At 38.3% G+C, this 19661-nt stretch overlaps 2 protein-coding genes across 27 annotated transcripts in view; one reads left to right on the top strand and one right to left on the bottom strand.

Annotated features, from left to right (window-relative positions):
* Positions 1–16626, top strand: part of NSUN7 (NOP2/Sun RNA methyltransferase family member 7) — a 373856-nt gene extending 357230 nt beyond the window's left edge. For 5 of the 6 annotated variants that reach the window (XM_082390570.1, XM_082390572.1, XM_082390569.1 and 2 more), the window contains 2 exons: positions 8971–9094; positions 9702–16626. In XM_082390570.1, the coding sequence (XP_082246696.1) occupies positions 8971–9094; positions 9702–10340 (763 nt within the window). In that variant the 3' untranslated portion in view covers positions 10341–16626. The remainder of the gene's footprint in view (positions 1–8970; positions 9095–9701) is intronic. The other variant, XM_082390574.1, reaches the window with a different exon arrangement.
* The window catches only part of APBB2 (amyloid beta precursor protein binding family B member 2), a 360572-nt gene continuing 357042 nt past the window's right edge, over positions 16132–19661 (bottom strand). For all 21 annotated transcript variants that reach the window (XM_082390548.1, XM_082390549.1, XM_082390542.1 and 18 more), the window contains one exon: positions 16132–17005. In XM_082390548.1, coding sequence (XP_082246674.1) covers positions 16838–17005 — 168 coding nt within the window. In that variant the 3' untranslated portion in view covers positions 16132–16837. The remainder of the gene's footprint in view (positions 17006–19661) is intronic.

The raw sequence follows: 19661 nt of genomic DNA, 5'->3' as shown, positions 1-19661 counted from the left end.
AAATAACCCAATGAAAGTTTAGTATTAGTTGTTTTGTTTGTTTTTTTATACTGCAGGTTCTTATTAGGCATCAGTTTTATACACATCAGTGTATACATGTCAATCCCAATCGCCCAATTCAGCACACCACCATCCCCACCTCACCGCAGTTTTCCCCCCTTGGTGTCCATATGTCCATTCTCTACATCTGTGTCTCAACTTCTGCCCTGCAAACTGGCTCATCTGTACCATTTTTCTAGGTTCCGCATACATGCATTAATATACGATATTTGTTTTTCTCTTTCTGACTTACTTCACTCTGTATGACAGTCTCTAGCTCCATCCACGTCTCAACAAATGACTCAATTTCGTTCCTTTTTATGGCTGAGTAATATTCCATTGTATATATGTACCACATCTTCTTTATCCATTCGTCTGTATATGGGCATTTCGGTTGCTTCCATGACCTGGCTATTGTAAATAGTGCTGCAATGAACATTCGGGTGCATGTGTCTTTTTGAATTACGGTTTTCTCTGGGTATATGCCCAGTAGTGGGATTGCTGGGTCATATGGTAATTCTATTTTTAGTTTTTTAAGGAACCTCCATATTGTTCTCCATAGTGGCTGTATCAATTTACATTCCCACCAACAGTGCAAGAGGGTTCCCTTTTCTCCACACCCTCTCCAGCATTTGTTGTTTGTAGATTTTCTGATGATGCCCATTCTAACAGGAGTGAGGTGATACCTCATTGTAGTTTTGATTTGCATTTGTCTAATAATTAGTGATGTTGAGCATCTTTTCATGTGCTTCGTGGCCATCTGTATGTCTTCTTTGGAGAAATGTCTATTTAGGTCTTCTGCCCATTTTTGGATTGGGGTGTTTGTTTCTTTGATATTGAGCTGAAAGAGCTGTTTATATATTTTGGAGATTAATCCTTTGTCCGTTGATTCATTTGCAAATATTTTCTCCCATTCTGAGGGTTGTCTTTTCGTCTTGTTTATGGTTTCCTTTGCTGTGCAAAAGCTTTGAAGTTTCATTAGGTCCCACTTGTTTATTTTTGTTTTTATTTCCATTCCTCTAGGAGGTGGATCAAAAAAGATCTTGCTGTGATTTATGTCAAAGAGTGTTCTGCCTATGTTTTCCTCTAAGAGTTTTATAGTGTCCAGTCTTATATTTAGGTCTCTAATCCATTTTGAGTTTATTTTTGTGTATGGTGTTAGGGAGTATTCTAATTTCATTCTTTTACATGTAGCTGTCCAGTTTTCCCAGCACCACTTACTGAAGAGACTGTCTTTTCTCCATTGTATATCCTGGCCTCCTTTGTCATAGATTAGTTGACCATAGGTGCCTGGGTTAATCTCTGGGCTTTCTATCTTGTTCCATTGATCTATGTTTCTGTTTTTGTGCCAGTACCATATTGTCTTGATTACTGTAGCTTTGTAGTATAGTCTGAAGTCAGGGAGTCTGATTCCTCCAGCTCCATTTTTTTGCCTCAAGACTGCTTTGGCTATTCGGGGTCTTTTGTTTCTCCATACAAATTTTAAGATGATTTGTTCTAGCTCCGTAAAAAATGCCATTGGTAATTTGATAGGGATTGCATTGAATCTGTAGATTGCTTTGGGTAGTATACTCATTTTCACAATGTTGATTCTTCCAATCCAAGAACATGGTATATCTCTCCATCTGTTGGTATCATCTTTAATTTCTTTCATCAGTGTCTTATAGTTTTCTGCATACAGGTCCTTTGTCTCCCTAGGTAGGTTTATTCCTAGGTATTTTATTCTTTTTGTTGCAATGGTAAATGGGAGTGTTTCCATAATTTCTCTTTCAGATTTTTCATCATTAGTGTATAGGAATGCAAGAGATTTCTGTGCATTAATTTTGTATCCTGCAACTTTACCATATTCATTAATTAGCTCTAGCAGTTTTCTGGTGGCAGTTTTAGGATTCTCTATGTATAGTATCATGTCATCCGCAAACAGTGACAGTTTTACTTCTTCTTTTCCAATTTGTATTCCTTTTATTTCTTTTTCTTCTCTGATTGCCGTGGCTAGGACTTCCAGAACTATGTTGAATAATAGTGGTGAGAGTGGACATCCTTGTCTCGTTCCTGATCTTAGAGGAAATGCTTTCAGTTTTTCACCATTGAGAATGATGTTTGCTGTGGGTTTGTCATATATGGCCTTTATTATGTTGAGGTAGGTTCCCTCTATGCCCACTTTCTGGAGAGTTTTTATCAGAAATGGGTGTTGAATTTTGTCAAAAGCTTTTTCTGCATCTATTGAGATGATCATATGGTTTTTATTCTTCAATTTGTTAATATGGTGTATCACATTGATTGATTTGCGTATATTGAAGAATCCTTGCATCCCTGGGATAAATCCCACTTGATCGTGGTGTATGATCCTTTTAATGTGTTGTTGGATTCTGTTTGCTAGTATTTTGTTGAGGATTTTTGCATCTATATTCATCAGTGATATTGGTCTGTAATTTTTTTTTGTAGTGTCTTTGTCTGGTTTTGGTATCAGGGTGATTGTGGCCTCGTAGAATGAGTTTGGGAGTGTTCTCTCCTCTGCAATTTTTTGGAAGAGTTTGAGATGGATGGGTGTTAGCTCTTCTCTAAATGTTTGATAGAATTCACCTGTGAAGCCATCTGGTCCTGGACTTTTGTTTGTTGGAAGATTTTTAATCACAGTTTCAATTTCATTACTTGTGATTGGTCTGTTCATATTTTCTGTTTCTTCCTGATTCAGTCTTGGAAGGTTATACCTTTCTAAGAATTTGTCCATTTCTTCCAGGTTGTCCATTTTATTGGCATAGAGTTGCTTGTAGTAGTCTCTTAGGATGCTTTGTATTTCTGCGGTGTCTGTTGTAACTTCTCCTTTTTCATTTCTGATTTTATTGATTTGAGTCCTCTCCCTCTTTTTCTTGATGAGTCTGGCTAATGGCTTATCAATTTTGTTTATCTTCTCAAAGAACCAACTTTTAGTTTTATTGATCTTTGCAATTGTTTTCTTTGCTTCTATTTCATTTATTTCTGCTCTGATCTTTATGATTTCTTTCCTTCTGCTAACTTTGGGTTTTGTTTGTTCTTCTTTCTCTAGTTTCTTTAGGTGTAAGGTTAGATTGTTTACTTGAGATTTTTCTTGTTTCTTTAGGTAGGCTTGTATAGCTATAAACTTCCCTCTTAGAACCGCTTTTGCTGCATCCCATAGGTTTTGGGTCGTCATGTTTTCATTGTCATTTGTCTCTAGGTATTTTTTGATTTCCTCTTTGATTTCTTCAGTGATCTCTTGGTTATTTAGTAACGTATTGTTTAGCCTCCATGTGTTTGTCCTTTATACGTTTTTTTCCCTGTAATTCATTTCTAATCTCATAGCGTTGTGGTCAGAAAAGATGCTCGATATGATTTCAATTTTCTTAAATTTACTGAGGCTTGATTTGTGACCCAAGATGTGATCTATCCTGGAGAATGTTCCGTGCGCACTTGAGAAGAACATGTAATCTGCTGTTTTTGGATGGAATGTCCTATATATATCAATTAAATCTATCTGGTCTATTGTGTCATTTAAAGCTTCTGTTTCCTTATTTATTTTCATTTTGGATGATCTGTCCATTGGTGTAAGTGAGGTGTTAAAGTCCCCCACTATTATTGTGTTACTGTCGATTTCCTCTTTTATAGCTGTTAGCAGTTGCCTTATGTATTGAGGTGCTCCTATGTTGGGTGCATATATATTTATAATTGTTATATCTTCTTCTTGGATTGATCCCTGGATCATTATGTAGTGTCCTTCCTTGTCTCTTGTAACATTCTTTATTTTAAAGTCTATTTTATCCGATATGAGTATAGCTACTCCAGCTTTCTTTTGATTTCCATTTGCATGGAATATCTTTTTCCATCCCCTCACTTTCAGTCTGTATGTGTCCCTAGGTCTAAAGTGGGTCTCTTGTAGACAGCATATATATGGGTCTTGTTTTTGTATCCATTCAGCCAGTCTCTGTCTTTTGGTTGGGGCATTTAATCCATTCACGTTTAAGGTAGTTATCGATATGTATGTTCCTATGACCATTTTCTTAATTGTTTTGGGTTTGTTTTTGTAGGTCCTTTTCTTCTCTTGTGTTTCCCACTTAGAGAAGTTCCTTTAGCATTTGTTGTAGAGCTGGTTTGGTGGTGCTGAATTCTCTTAGCTTTTGCTTGTCTGTAAAGCTTTTGATTTCTCCATCAAATCTAAATGAGATCCTTGCTGGGTAGAGTAATCTTGGTTGTAGGTTCTTCCCTTTCATCACTTTAAGTATATCATGCCACTCCCTTCTGGCTTGCAGAGTTTCTGCTGAGAAATCAGCTGTTAACCTTATGGGAGTTCCCTTGTATGTTATTTGTCGTTTTTCCCTTGCTGCTTTCAATAATTTTTCTTTGTCTTTAATTTTTGCCACTTTGATTACTATGTGTCTCGGCGTGTTTCTCCTTGGGTTTATCCTATATGGGACTCGCTGTGCTTCCTGGACTTGGGTGGCTATTTCCTTTCCCATGTTAGGGAAGTTTTCGACTATAATCTCTTCAAATATTTTCTCTGGTCCTTTCTCTCTCTCTTCTCCTTCTGGGACCCCTATAATGCGAATGTTGTTGCGTTTAATGTTGTCCCAGAGGTGTCTTAGGCTGTCTTCATTTCTTTTCATTCTTTTTTCTTTAGTCTGTTCCGCCGCAGTGAATTCCACCATTCTGTCTTCCAGGTCACTTATCCGTTCTTCTGCCTCAGTTATTCTGCTATTGATTCCTTCTAGTGTAGTTTTCATTTCAGTTATTGTATTGGTCATCTCTGTTTGTTTGTTCTTTAATTCTTCTAGGTCTTTGTTAATCATTTCTTGCATCTTCTCAATCTTTGCCTCCATTCTTATTCTGAGGTCCTGGATCATCTTCACTATCATTATTCTGAATTCTTTTTCTGGAAGGTTGCCTATCTCCACTTCATTTAGTTTTTTTTCTGGGGTTTTTTCTTGTTCCTTCATCTGGTACATAGCCCTCTGCCTTTTCATCTTCTCTATCTTTCTGTAACTGTGGTTTTTGGTCCACAGGCTGCAGGATTGTAGTTTTTCTTGCTTCTGTTGTCTGCCCTCTGGTGGTTGAGGCTATCTAAGAGGCTTGATGGGAGGCTCTGGTGGTGGGTAGAGCTGACTGTTGCTGTGGCGGTCAGAGCTCAGTAAAACCTTAATCCACTTGACTGTTGATGGGTGGGGCTGGTTTCCCTCCCTGTTGGTTGTTTTGCCTGAGGCAACCCAACACTGGAGCCTACCCGTGCTCTTTGGTGGGGTTAATGGCAGACTCTGGGAGGGCTCACGCCAAGGAGAACTTCACAGAACCTCTGCTGCCAGTGTCCTTATCCCCACGGTGAAACAGAACCACCACTCGCCTCTGCAGGAGACCCCCCAACACCAGCAGGTAGGTCTGGTTCAGTCTCCCCCAGGGTCAGTGCTCCTTCCCCTGGGTCCCGATGCACACATTACTTTGTGTGTGCCCTCCAAGATTGGGGTCTCTGTTTCCCCCAGTCCTGTCAAATTCCTGCAATCAATTCCCACTAGGCTTCAAAGTCTGATTCTCTAGGAATTCCTCCTCCCATTGCCGGACCCCCAGGTTGGGAAGACTGACGTGGGGCTCAGAACCTTCACTCCAGTGGGTGGACTTCTGTGGTATAAGTGTTCGCCAGTCTGTGAGTCACCCACCCAGCAGTTATGGGATTTGATTTTACTCTGATTGCGCCCCTCCTACCGTCTCACTGTGGCTTCTCCTCTGTCCTTGGACGTGGGGTATCCTCCTTGGTGAAGTCCAGGGTCTTCCTGCCAATGATTGTCCAGCAGCCAGTTGTGATTCTGGTGCTCTCGCAAGAGGGAGTGAGAGCACGTCCTTCTACTCCGCCATCTTGGTTAATCTCCCCTAACTGCTCAATTTTATCATTTAGGATCTATGTTGCCGTATTGATTTTCTGTCTAGAAGATATTTCCATTGATATGAGTGGGGTGTTAAAGTCTCCTACTATTATTGTATTCCCGTCAATTTCTCCCTTTATGTCTGTTAGTATTTGTTTTATATATTTGGGTGCTTCTGTATTAGGTGCATATATGTTAATGAGTGTAAAATTCTCTTCTTGTATTGATCCTTTTATCATTATATAGTGATATATCTTTATCTTTCTTTACGGCCTTTGTTTTCAAGTCTGTTTTGTCTTATATGAGTATTGTGACCCCCACTTGTCATTTCTGTTTGCATGAAATATCTTTTTCCATCCCCTCACTTTCAATCTATGTGTGTCTCCTGCCCTAAAGTGGGTCTCTTGTAGGCAGCATATTGTAGGCTTTTGTTTTTTAATCCAATCCGCCACTCTATGTCTTTTGATTGGAGCATTTAGTCCATTGACATTTAAGGTAATTATTGATAGATACGTATTTATTGCCATTTTAAACCTTGTTTTCCAGTTGATTCTGTGTTTCTTCTTTGTTCCTTTCTTTTTTCCTTTTGTTTTTCTTTTTGTGGTTTGATGATTTCCTTTTATTTTATGCTTGTGTTCTTTTTGGTTTTTGTGAATCTATTGTGTGTTTTTGATTTGTGGTTATTCTGTTTTTCAAGTATGTTAACCCCTTCCTATATCTACTTGCTTTAGACTGATAGTCATATGGGCTCAAACACATTCTAAAAAAAAAAGAATCTACATTTTCTTACTTTCCTTCCCCACATTTTATGATTTTGATGTCCTCTTTTACATCTTCATGTTTATCCTTTTGCTGTTCATTGTCATCATTTTCACAAAAATGTTTTGATTTTTTAAAAATCTGTGTACTGACCTATTTAAGTGATTTACTTTCCAATTGTGATTTTCTCTTTTCTATACATTCTTGCTTCTCTTCTATTTAGAGAAGACCTTTCAATACTTCTTTTAGGATAGGTTTAGTATTGCTGTATTCTTTTAGTTTTTGCTTATCTGAGAAATTCTTTGTCTCTCCTTCTATTCTAAATGATAATCTTGCTGGGTATAGTATTCTAGGTTGCACATTTTTCCCTTTTAGGAATTTGAATATATCTTGCCACTCCCTTCTGTACTGTAACGTTTCTGTAGAGAAATCAGCTGATAGCCTTATGGGGGTTCCCTTGTAACTAACACTTTGTTTTTCTCTTGCTGCCTTCAGAATCCTCTCTTTAACTTTCGCCATTTTAATTACAATATGTCTTGATGTAGGTCTGTTTGGGTTCATCTTGTTTGGGACTCTGCTTCCTGTACCTGGATTTCTGTTTCCTTCTTTAGGTTTGAGAAGTTTTCAGCCATAATTTCTTCAAATTCACTTTCGATCCCCTTTTCTCTGTCTTCTTCTCCTCTGGAATCCCTATTATGGGTAGATTGGCAAGCTTTATATTATCCCATACATGTCTTATATTGCTTTCATTTTTTTTTTTTAATTTGCCTTTCTATCTGCTGTTCTGATTGGGTGATTTTCATTATTCTATCTTCCAGATCACTTATTTGTTCTTCTGCATTATTCATTCTGCTGTTCATTGCCTTTAGCTCAGCTTTCATCTCAGCAAATGAGTTTTTAATTTTTCTTGGCTCCTCTTTATAGTTTCTAGCTCCTTTTTACAGTATTCTGCATTTCTGTCAATAAACTTTAATTCCTTCAGTATTTTCATTATCTCCTTTTTGAACTCTGCGTCTATTAGACTGAAGAGGTCTATTTCATTGTTTGTTCTTTCAGGGAAATTCTCTTGGTCTTTTAACTGGGACTGGTCCCTCTGCTTCTTTGTTTTACTTATATTTCCCTTACTCTGTGAGTTTAGGAGAAACACTTATCTACTGTGGTCTTGGAGGGCTGTTTATATGTAGGAGCAGCCCTGTGTAGCTTGTGTGGTTTTAATATTTTTGGTGTAAGGGTTGTTTTAGTATGGATGCCTGCTGTCTCTTTCCTCAGTGTGTGCTGGCTGTTATCCCATTGATAGGGGGTGTGCAGAAGCAGTGGCTGGCGTTCTCTCCCAGAGCCCGCAAAGGTGGCAGCTGGCACCCGCTCCCAGAGCTCTCGGTGTGGTGGTGGCTCACTCGTGCCCCTGGAGCCTGCGATGGCATCGGTGGCTCATGCCCACCCCTGAGCCCACAGCAGCGGTTGGTGCCTGCTCCTGGAGCTCGTGCAGGCAGTGTCCTGTCGCCTTAGAGTGCATGTGCAGGGAAGGAGGCTGCTATGTCAGGTCCCGCCCCTCCCCTCGCGTGCCCTCAACAATGGCACCTTGCCTCTATGGTGGGCCTGGGCTTCTTCTGCGTACACCCTTGGTTTCAGTCATACCAAAATCCAGCCCCTTAAGGCTGTCTCCGCACAGCCAACCCCAGTCTTCTCCCCAGGTCTGACCTCCAAAGCCCAAGCTTCAGCTCCCAGCCCCCGCCCACACTGGTGGACGCACGTCTCAGGCTGGGGAGTGCAGTGCTGTGAGACTGACCGTCTGTGCAGGTCTCTTTCCATTCTGCCTGCTGCACACCAGTTCTGTGCTCTCTTCTGAGGCTCTGAAGCTCCCCCTCCACCCCAGCTGGTCTCCCCACTGGTGAGGGGACTTCACAGGGTGCCGGAACCTTTCCTGTTTCACAGTTCCTTCCCAGGGGCGCAGGGTCCTGTCCTGATTCCTTTCTCCCTCTTTTTTTTCTTTTTTCTTTTGTCCTACTTGGTTATGTGGAGATTTTATTGCCCTCTCAGAAGTCTGAGGTCTTCTGCCAGGGTTCAGTAGGTGTTCTGAGAATTGTTCCACATGTAGATGTATTTTTGATGTATTTGTGGGACGAGGTTAGCTCCACATCCTACTACTCCACCATCTTGATCCCTCCCCTTGACATTTTATTCTTATTTGGAATTTTTGTTTAAATAATGGGTAAAACATAATAAAAGAAAATTGGTTGCAATTTACTGTCTCCCTCCATTGGCAAATAAGACATTCTAACTATTAATTGTTTGCTGTTATCTATTGCAGGCTTAGTCCCCCTGTCCTTCCACTGTGCTCCTTAAAGGAAATACATTTGTCCACTGACAAATTTTTCAGAATGGAACCATCTGAAATTACCAATGGTTGTTTTCTTTCTGTTCTCACAAGGGAGGTAAGGATAAAAAAAATCCCAATCCATTTCATGCTTAGGAATTAAGAAACAACAAAGTCTCATAAGAGGAACATAGGAACTTTCTGAACATTTCATAATGGTATGCTTATTTCATAAATAGCTAAAGGGCAGGAAAAGGAATTACTATTGTATGGCGGAAATCCCTATTTTTATCTTTATTGTCCTCCTGAGTGTTTTTCCCTTGCCTGTTCTCCACCCCCACTTCTCCAAGCACTTTGTCAATATCCAGTTCATTTTAGCTCACAGGTAAGAAATAAGCTCTGGACATATATACATTAATATGTATAAAACAGATAACTAATAAGAACCTGCTGTATAAAAAAATAAATAAAAATTCAAAAATTCAAAAAAAAAAGAAAGAAAGAAGCTCTGTAATTCTTCTTTTTTTTTTTTTCTATCAGGTTCACAAATGGGGAGATTTAAGTACAAAGAAAGTAATTTCCTGAGGCTTATAGGATATATTAAGAGACTAAGGTCTAAAAACTATTTCTTTTAGTATAACAAGGATACTCTTTTATCTTTACTGAAACACTGATAAATATTTGTAATATGCACAGTAACAGTTAACTCCCACATTTAATTATAGCGGGACCCATCTGAGACAGTGTCTGTGAAAGATGTTTTGGCCCGTGCTGCAGCAAAGGGTCTACTGGATGGGATCGAGTTGGGCAAACCTTCAAAACGGGAGAAGAAGAAGAAAAAATCAAAAATGTCATTGCCAAAATCTTCCACTTCTGATAGTAGCAGCATCCAGATGAAAATTGCTGAGTTCCTGAGTCAAGAAACTAACGCAAGTGCTCATCAGTCAGAGACATTAACAACAAAAACATCTCTTCCACAGAAGAATACAAATCAAGTGGGTTCTTCCTCACAGGTCAGAAAATCCAACAAGCCCACCACCAATCCTTTAGTGCCTACATTTATGAAGAACACATCTCCCTCCAGACCATACGAACGGCTGACAAACTTTGTAAGACCTCGCCCAGAAGACAGAATGATTGCACTGAAACCCATAGAGATTGTTTTGCCTCCAGTAATGTTGCCATTTTCTAGTCCCCAAGGGATCAGATCTCAGATACCAACTCAACATTTTTACTGTCGTTGGGTTGGGCCCAAGACTGTCATGCCTGGCTATCTTCCCACACCATCAATACCAAGAAGAGGGAAAAAACCTAAAGAAAACTTACCTTCCTCTCTACCCAGGCATCCTCGACCATGGCTTTGACTGTCTTGTGTTTTTTACAGGGGTCAAGAGTAGTAGATTTTTTTTTTCAAAGTCTGATATTTCTCTGAAGGTTAGACATCCCTACACAAAATACTCATCCTTTTGGTCACTTAGTATCTTCTAAATGTGATTATTACCTTCAAGTGAATTAAGACAAATGAGAATAATATAGGTGAGTTAAGCAAAGCAGAATTCAGAGAGTTCAGTAGCTGGGTGCTGATCTGTTTTAGAATGTCCAGTTGTAGACTCGGTATCGGCTGTTAGAACTTGTCTCACTCTTGTTAACTTTCTGTCTGGACTTAGGACACTGGTTTTAAAGCTGCAACAATTTTTCCTGAAGGGAAACACTGTGTGCCTTAGAACAGACTTCTTTTCAAAGTTAACTTGTGAGGCAGTTTATTAGAAAGCGTAGGTTTGGAAAAGATGCTCTTGCACGGACTATAGATTGCTCTTCAGTATCGAGTCAGCTGTAGTTTAACATTTTCAATCACTATCGAGGTTGATTTTTTTTTCTTAAACATCAAAATAGGAGATGTTATGAGCTTTTGTAATGTGATTGAGGTTGAGTATGAGTAGGAAGAACAGGAAAGTCCAAAGTTCTAGGTGTGAGGAGTAGTTCAGCTGTCCATTCACAGAGTGAAAACTGTTTCTCACTGGAAGAACCTCAAGGATCCTGAGCAGACTGAACATAAGCTCTCCCTTTTAACTATTTATGCCAAATACTGTTGTAAAAAAAGTGACTGTAAGCAAATTTCCATCTAAATAGTAATTCTGAGGAAGAGGCCAAACTGTTGAATACAAGTGACACCCCTATTGTTGAAGAAATCTATACAAATTTATGATTCAAAGATCAGGTGAGATGATGGTCATTTCAAGTGGCACACAGTAATCAAACTTTGGTAAGTCATTTCTGATGCTCAATTAAAATATATTGTAGCACTATTTTAATTATATTAAAAGTCAGTTCATCTTGACTGTATTATCAGTTGCCTTCCAAGAATTGGTTATGATTATCATTTCTGGGTCTACTGATTTTTTTTTCATCATGGCAACAGAAAGTGACATTAAATCAAATATGTTACAACTATAAATCCTACTGTTTAAAAACATGTTCATAGACACATTCAAAGAGTTTGAATTTAAAGTGTGTTTTCAGAATCCAGTTGTGTTGAATAGTGTTAAATAAATTCCTAAATTTCAATTCAGGTGGCATGATTTTAGTAGGCTATTATCCTCTTCAAGATGAATATTTAGTTCTATTTCAGCTCTGATATTGTATAATTTTCTCACTTGAAGTGAGGATAAAAAAGGGTGAATTTCATTTTAGCAGTAATAAATGTTTTTAACTGAAGATTTACACTTACCAGTAAAATGTGTTAGTGAAGAAAGGAAACATGACTTTTTATACTTGAACCAGACTTAATATTTTTAAATCCCAAAAGAATACTGTTATGACTCTTAAAAAATACAGAAATGTTTTAAATGCTCAGCTTATTTAACTACTTTCAAAAATCAAAAACTATATAATCTTTGCTCTGAAAGTTATAGTATGGTTTCCTCCTATTCCTCTCTGGCATAGAGCCTTCCGTGCCTCTGGGAGGCCAGTGCAGCTGAACTGAACTTTGTTCAGTAAAGAGCTGATATTTTATCCCAGGGATCTTTTATCCCTTTCCTTACATCTCTCCTCTGCCCCAGGCTGAAGAGTATTCCATTGTCCAAAAGTAGCAGGTCTGAGATTTTTATTTTCTGCTAATAGTTATTAAAAGAAAACTCACACTGTTTGTTATGAAATAGTTCAGGATATTTTTCTGATCTCTATAGCAGCATGTGGTTCATGTCACATCACAACTTTAGCCACTTATCTTCAGTATCTCATAACATGAATCCTGTCATAAATTATTTTTCTAAGTATATGGAGATTCTCAGTTAAACCATTCATTCATTAAGCCTGCAGTTTTCTTCTTTGGAATCTTCTAAGAAAGAAGGATGTGATCAATTATTTAAATATTTTGGTAGACTAAAAAGGGAAATACTTTGGATTAAAAACAGTATGGGAGAATTCTAGTAAAGGAGAATATTGATTACATTGACATTTTTCTTTTTTCAGCTTCTTAGAGAGTGCTGTAAAAATCTAAAGTAATGAAATTACTGGTTTTTAGCTACTCCAATAGCAAATTCAGATTTTTAATGTGTAATTATTTACCACTATATAATACCTGAAACCAAATGAAATTTTGCTCTTTGAGAGTAACTAACTGCTTTTGATTGAGGAAGAAGGTAAACTACTGGGGGAAATGCAAGATGAACAAAAAATGGGTACACACTTTAAATTCTATTTATCTTCTTCCATATGTCTAACAGTTAAACTAAACCAGATTCAACTGCTGTTTTTCTAGTCACCTTTCATTTTGGATTTAGTGCCTGTACAACTATCATCTTTCATTCTTTGATATCAGGCTCTTAAAGGAAAGATGGACTTTCTTAACACTAGAAAGAGTGCTTACACAAGCATCAAGTTGGTGACTGAACAGGCCTCTATGTCCAAAATGCCAGCTGTCCTTCCTGAGTACCAAGTAAGGACCATGCGATGAATTACTCAAAATTTAAAGTTACTTTCTAGTTCTTACCAGGTGGAAATATACAATAACTAGTCAAAGCAGAATCTTACATTACTAAAATGACTTTTAATTTGAGGTAAGAATAATTTGAAAATAAAATGACTGGCGTGGAGACACTAAACTTTTATTTCTATCTGGATATGTATGACTGATGTCAGATAAATGAGCCAAACATTTTACGCAGCTAAGTTTATTCTCACAACATCTTACATTTAAATGTGTAAAAATGGTCAACAGCAAAAGGGGCAGAAAGCAAAACCAAATGTTCTTTTGGGATAAACAAGCTGCTCTGGATAGCAGGGAGCACTCTCACTGATAAAGTGTGAGCAGTATCTTTTCCCTGAAGCTGAAATAAACTTCATTTTACTGGCTGTATAACACACGTTAGCTGTGTATTGGGTTCAGTAAGCCTGGCAAACTAGAGAGCTAATGCTTTTACTAGTTAAGCTGTGCTAATATCAGTTAGGGAGATGTTTCTCACATTGTTTATGCTATCTTGAGTTTGTGTTGCAATGCTTATGAAATGAGTGTGTGTCATATAAGAAGAGGAGGAAAGATTTAGGGCTTCTAGTAAATGACCTTGTGTAGTAGAATCGTACAAATGTTCGTCATAAAATCATAAAGTGGAATTTTTTAAAAAGTAGCAGTGCCAACAGTTTATCACCAAGAGATTATTTTAATGGAAATGGGTCTAATGTTGCTTCATGCAGTAAGACAGACACAAAGAAAAACAATAGTCCTAATTAGCTATGGGTGATCATATATCCAGGTGTAAACAAAGGGCAGGAGGACATGTGTCTCTTAGATGAGCTCACACGTGTTGTGAAGGATATAAAAACGAAGCACCAAGCAGTGCTTTAAGTTTGCAAAGTAAAGTTTTTAGCCATAGGCATGTTGGCTATTCCCCTTGATGCGGCCAAGGAGCACATATGTGAGTTGGCAAGTATGCGTCTATCTAGCTGCTTTTAAAAAATAAAAGGAACTTTTAAGTATTTTGCTTTTTCTTATACATATTCCAATAAAAATGTGACTACAAATCATTACAAAACCACGTTTTAGGCAATGTATAGTTCACTGAGATTACTTAGACCTGGATACACTGAGAGATAATATCCAGTAAAGATAATACATTAACACAATAATGCAGTATATTTCAGTAAAAATAGAATAAATAAAATAAAAATATTTTAAGCTGTATTTAACAGGTTAATTAAAAAAATGATAAGACATACAAGGCATAGTGAACATGGCTGCCTGTTTACCAAATCACAGATACAAAGAATGCATAGATAACTGAAGTGTCACTACAATATCAGGTAAAACACTAGCATCCTTTCACAGAAAATACACACATACTTTCATACATACTTTTTGGCCATGGCAGAAAGTGTCTGAACATACGGCTTAACATAATTAATTTTATAAAATTAATTGCATTTAGTATGCAAAGCTATTTTTAAAACAAAGTATCTGCAGTAAAGTTTTCAGTATGTAAAGGCTATCATTCATCTTAATGCATCCTATAATTGCATATATAAATCAGTTTGCTACTTAAAGCTAGCTCAGTATTCTTGATCCTGAAAACATATGTATGCCTTAAAAAAAATGAATGGGTTCTGGTAGAGATGTCCAATATAAAAGTGGATCACTTTTTTAAGAATTTTGAAGTTTATCATCACACTAAAATGTTTGTTTCACTGTGGAGGTCAAGATGAAAGATCATCAAGATTGAATTTTGAACAGCTTTTCAAAGGGCACAGTAAGGATTTTCTTAATGCAGTAATTTCTTAGGATGTCACTGGTAACTTTAGTAGAATAGTATATAGGCTGGTGAGAAGTATAATCCATTTCTAGAGTGGCCTCTCTTTTGTCATAACACTAGGGTGCTAGCAAACAATTCCAGAATTCTGAGAGGGAACAGAGGCAGGAGGCCACCTACTCATTCCATCACGTTCTCTGGTGGCTAAGTATCATGAGTTAGGAATATTTCTACCACATGTAACATCATCTCTGGATAGTCTTGTGGGTTGAACAGGATGTGCTGCGTGTAGAATCCTGTCCTCTACGACACATTTGAGGCACACTGCAGGAAAACTGAGAGCAGGCAATGGTTTTAAATCACGGCATGAGTAATTTGGACATACTTCCCTACTTATACAGGGAATCCTAAGATTGCCTGACAATAACTGGATATGCCCAGAGTAATTTTGGAAAGACTCCTCCTGACTGGTGTGGAAGCAGCATAACTTAATAACTGGGAGTTGAGAAGCATGGGTCCTAGTTCTGGCTTTCTAACTTTCTTGAGATCTTAGGCTAGGTGACTGAGCCTCTTTAATTCATATTTTTTATTTCTCAAATGTGTTTAGTACCTTCTCTACCTTATAAGGCTCAAATGTGACGATAAGAATGTGGAAACCATTTTGACACGTACATAGCAGTAGATAAACATAAAGCATTACTTTTACAACGATGTTGTAAAATGATAATTTTATCACTGAAAAGTAAACAAAACTAATGTTTAGATTGAGCTTCTTAGCAACTTCTTTAAAACATTATCAACAGGTGTCTAAATCTGTTTATCTTTACAGCTAAGTCATCTATAGATAGAGAAGCAGAAAAGTGCTGTTTTTGGGAAGGCTGTTAAATAGTCCTTTGTTCCTATGTATATTTTGCTCTGATATGAAATTTTTAAATCTTGAAAATAAATGGAAAAAATATAAATTAAAAAATATATCTAGAGTCCAACAAATTTTAATATTAAATACATAAATTCAGAAAGGTTCAATTTAATGAAGTTTGTTGCCATGGACATTACATGATGGACAGACAGCTTTCTGGGCAAAAAGCATTAAGGTAAGATTGAGCTAGATGCAGAATCCTAGCAGAACATTTACCTAGGAGGTGGAAAACAACGTGGTGGTGGAGATCTAAAATATAAATGACATTTCCTCAACTCCAAGTTGCATATTGGCTAATTATCAAACTAAGGATGAAAGGCTTACGAGGAATATTTCATTTTAATGTTTATGTAGAGAATGGCCATAGTGAACTATAATTCTCTAGCTGCATTGTACAGTATAAGGCAGAAGTTTGAAATATGTCCCACCCAAAATGCATTATGATTTTGTTAATCTCTTTCTTTTTCTTAATAATCAATCAGTTTGAAAACCATCTGAACAGAAAGGCTCTTTTTGTTGTTTTAATTTCTGAAATTTAGTTTTTCAATTTTGAAGCTTCACTTTTTTTCCCAACATCCCCCAAACAGCTGTAGACATGAAATGGTGTCCATGTGTCAAAGAGCTCGTCAAGGAAAGTTGCCAGTTGGTTTCTATACTGATGCCAACAGCCAATTTTGTCAACCAAAGATTCGGTTTTATGAAAAACTAAAACAAAAACTCATCATCCTGTTTTTACAGCAATTCAGTGGTATCCGGTATGCAGTGTCTACTCCAATGTTGAAAACAGGGCAAAGTGCTGTAGGACTTAAAAGTTGCTTGTGACAGATTCAGTCGAGAAGACAATGAAACTAACCCAGGTGTCATTCACTCCAAGAACTCAGCTGCTTCACTGGGAGGGGTGTGGCCACATTCTTCCCTGTGTGTGTGAAGTTACATAATGTTCACGATATTTACAATAAGAAAGGGAGCTTCCACTGCTCATGATGTAACTTACAGCAAAAAAAAATTAGTCATGCTTCTTTTCATATCACACGACGGTGGCAAGACGAGAGAACATGCTTGTCTAACACTGTTTGGTTAGGTTATTAATCTCTGAAGACAAAGCATCAGCAACTGAATGGAAGGCCAGAGATCAGCTCCTCTTCTTTAGTGTAGCTATTCAATCTTCAGTAAATATTACAGGATCCTTTCACATATGCAGCTACGGCGTTTCTGTGACAGGGCGTTTCTGTTTCAAAGTGTCAATGAGGGATAAGACCCCTCGTTTTACATTGGTTGTGACTCTCCTGGTCACAGAGTCTGCTGGTGGAGGAGGTGGTCGAACTTTCTGTGAAGGCGGCCTGGCTACCAAGCACTTCTGGTATCGTAACTGAAATAAAAAAGTTTTATGGTCGTTAATTATCATCCCTTCTTGTTTAACGTGATTTTAACTCACCAATATATTTAACTCCCGAAGGTGAACGACCTGGCTCCTAAACATGAATCCAAGAGTTTATTATTTTTTTCCTTAATGTGGAGTGTTTTAAATGCTCTTGAAGTTCTCTATATTGTTAGGCTGCGATGAATATACCTCATAGTCAAAGAGCTAATGAAAAGAAAAAGGATTGGGAGGGAGATTATTAACTTTTTCCTCAGACAGGTAATGAAGTAGGTGTTTATGGCTAACTGAGTGAGGGTCAGCATGGTAGAAAGGGCAGGGTTTGAATCTGGCTCTACCACTTGTGAACCGTATGGCCCCAGGCAAGTTATTAAATCTCTCTGAGCCTTAGTTTCTTCATTTGTAAAATGGCTGAAGAATGGCGACCTTAAAAGACAGTGTTATGATTAAGGAATACCTGCAGAATGCCTAAAATAGGCCTAGCAACACAGAAGGCATTCATAAATGTTTGTTCCCATCCTGCTTTAATTTAAAAAAAATTATTAAGATTTCAGGATATATTTTATATACAAGTCTAAATCTTAATAGATTTAATTTTTAAAAATCCATTAGCACTGGCACCAGGGACGGTTTCCATCCTTCAGAAACAAAGTCACAATCCACCTGCTTTTGTATTAATGCAAAGATAAGTAATTCTTCAAAATTAGATTAAAAGGTTAAAATGTATCAAATGCTTTTTTTCTAATCCAAGCACTTAAAAAAATCCAAGCACTTTAAACTGATTTTCAAAAACCTACTTAAATATTAATAGGTTCCTTAGAACAACTGTGAAACAGGCTGATGTTTCCCTCTGAAAAGCATGAACTATCCTACAGCAAGACTCTTGTCACAATGTGCTGTCGTAGCCCACAGGCCAAAAAATTAGCCCCTTTCAACCCAATCATATGAAAAACGATTTATCACGTCTCCTGTGTGTAAAGTATGTTTCTAGGTCTGCATCACAATCAAAACTACGTACTTCCAGGGCTTCCCTGGTGGCGCAGTGGTTGAGAGTCTGCCTGCCAATGCAGGGGACATGGGTTCAAGCCCTGGTCTGGGAAGATCCCACATGCTGCAGAGCATCTAAGCCCGTGAGCCACAACTGCTGAGCCTGCACGTCTGGAGCCTGTGCTCCGCAACAGGAGAGGCCGCGACAGTGAGAGATCCGCGCACCGCGATGAAGAGCGGCCCCTGCTCGCCATAACTGGAGAAAGCCCTCGCACAGAAACGAAGACCCAACACAGCCAATAAATAAATAAATAAATAAATAAATAAATAAATAAAAATACACTTCTCTTTAAAAAAAAAAAAAAGTTAGGGAAAAAAAAAAACTACGCACTTCCAAACACAGTTTTATAATGGGCAGGTACCGCAACATGGTATACTGGACTGGGAGTTTCTAATGTTAGTTACGTTATATCCAGTGCAAATCAAAATTGTGCCTGATGAATTTCATTAAGCGGACCCCTCTCCATCTCCCTCTAAATTTCATCAAAATAGTTGCAGCTGGGCCTGTACCACTCAGCTGCAAAATATGCCTAAAAATTCAGTAGATTCAGAATGTGTTAATGCCAGAGATATTTCAGATTGTATAAATTGATGCATAAATATTTCAGATGGAGAATCATGGAGATCTGAATCAAGAGGAAAGCCACCCAGTTAGAAATGCTGGATACAGAGTGTAAAGAAAGGTTTGATTTTACCCGTATGTCTTATGCTGGGTTGGCTGAGTCACTTCAGCTGGTGGCCCTAATACAATTAAAATAGTAAACAAATGAGTAGAAATTGTTTCTAGAGGAGAGAAAATGAGTCTGGGAATCAGAACAAACTGTAACCAGTGATAAAGCTAATTATTTAATTGCCATCAGCATTCAAAATGTATAATTAAGGCTGAAAGACATTCATTTTATGACTAAAACCATCTGTTATGATCCTTTACAATTTCACAAAATACCTAAACAGTCACCATCCATCTTTGCTTGGCTGGACTCTCCCATTTTCTATTTTCTTCACACAGTCCCTTCATCCCATCTCAAATCCCTATGCCTGGTCAGGAGGTTCATCTCAACTGCTTCACCGCGCTGCTGCTCTCCACCCAGCCCCGGTCCTTTATATGCAGGTGGACTTGAGTTAGAATCCTGGCCCCACAGCATCTGAGGGGAAACTGTACTCTAACACAGGACTGTGGCGAGAACGAAGCCAGATTATAAGTGCACAACACAGGTCTTCCCTTCCCCTCCCCCTCCTCCCCTCTCCGTTTCAAAGGTGTCTTTTAAAATAAAAGCCAATTGGCTCTCTTCTCGTCCCCCACCTTTGCCTCTGCCATCCGTCTACCTCGTCCTTTCCCCTCTTTGTTAACTAGCAGTGTACTGTCTGTAAAGAAACAGAGGACACCCTCCACCGCCCTCAGCTCCACCTGTTCTTGGACTCTGGGCATCTTCTGGCTGGTCTCAAAGTTACTCTAACCCAAGCAGCACTCTGACCCAACCCCAGGCCCTTCATCTACCACCAAGACCTTGGCCCAACTACAAATATGACCCCTATTTCAATCTGGCTTTACTGGCTCATCTCCCTCAGCCTCAATACTGTGAGCACCATCTCCCCAACC

Source organism: Balaenoptera borealis, assembly GCF_965194805.1.
Source record: "Balaenoptera borealis genome assembly, chromosome: 4".
NCBI classification, from domain to species: domain Eukaryota; kingdom Metazoa; phylum Chordata; class Mammalia; order Artiodactyla; family Balaenopteridae; genus Balaenoptera; species Balaenoptera borealis.
This window is presented reverse-complemented; position numbering and strand designations above follow the sequence as displayed.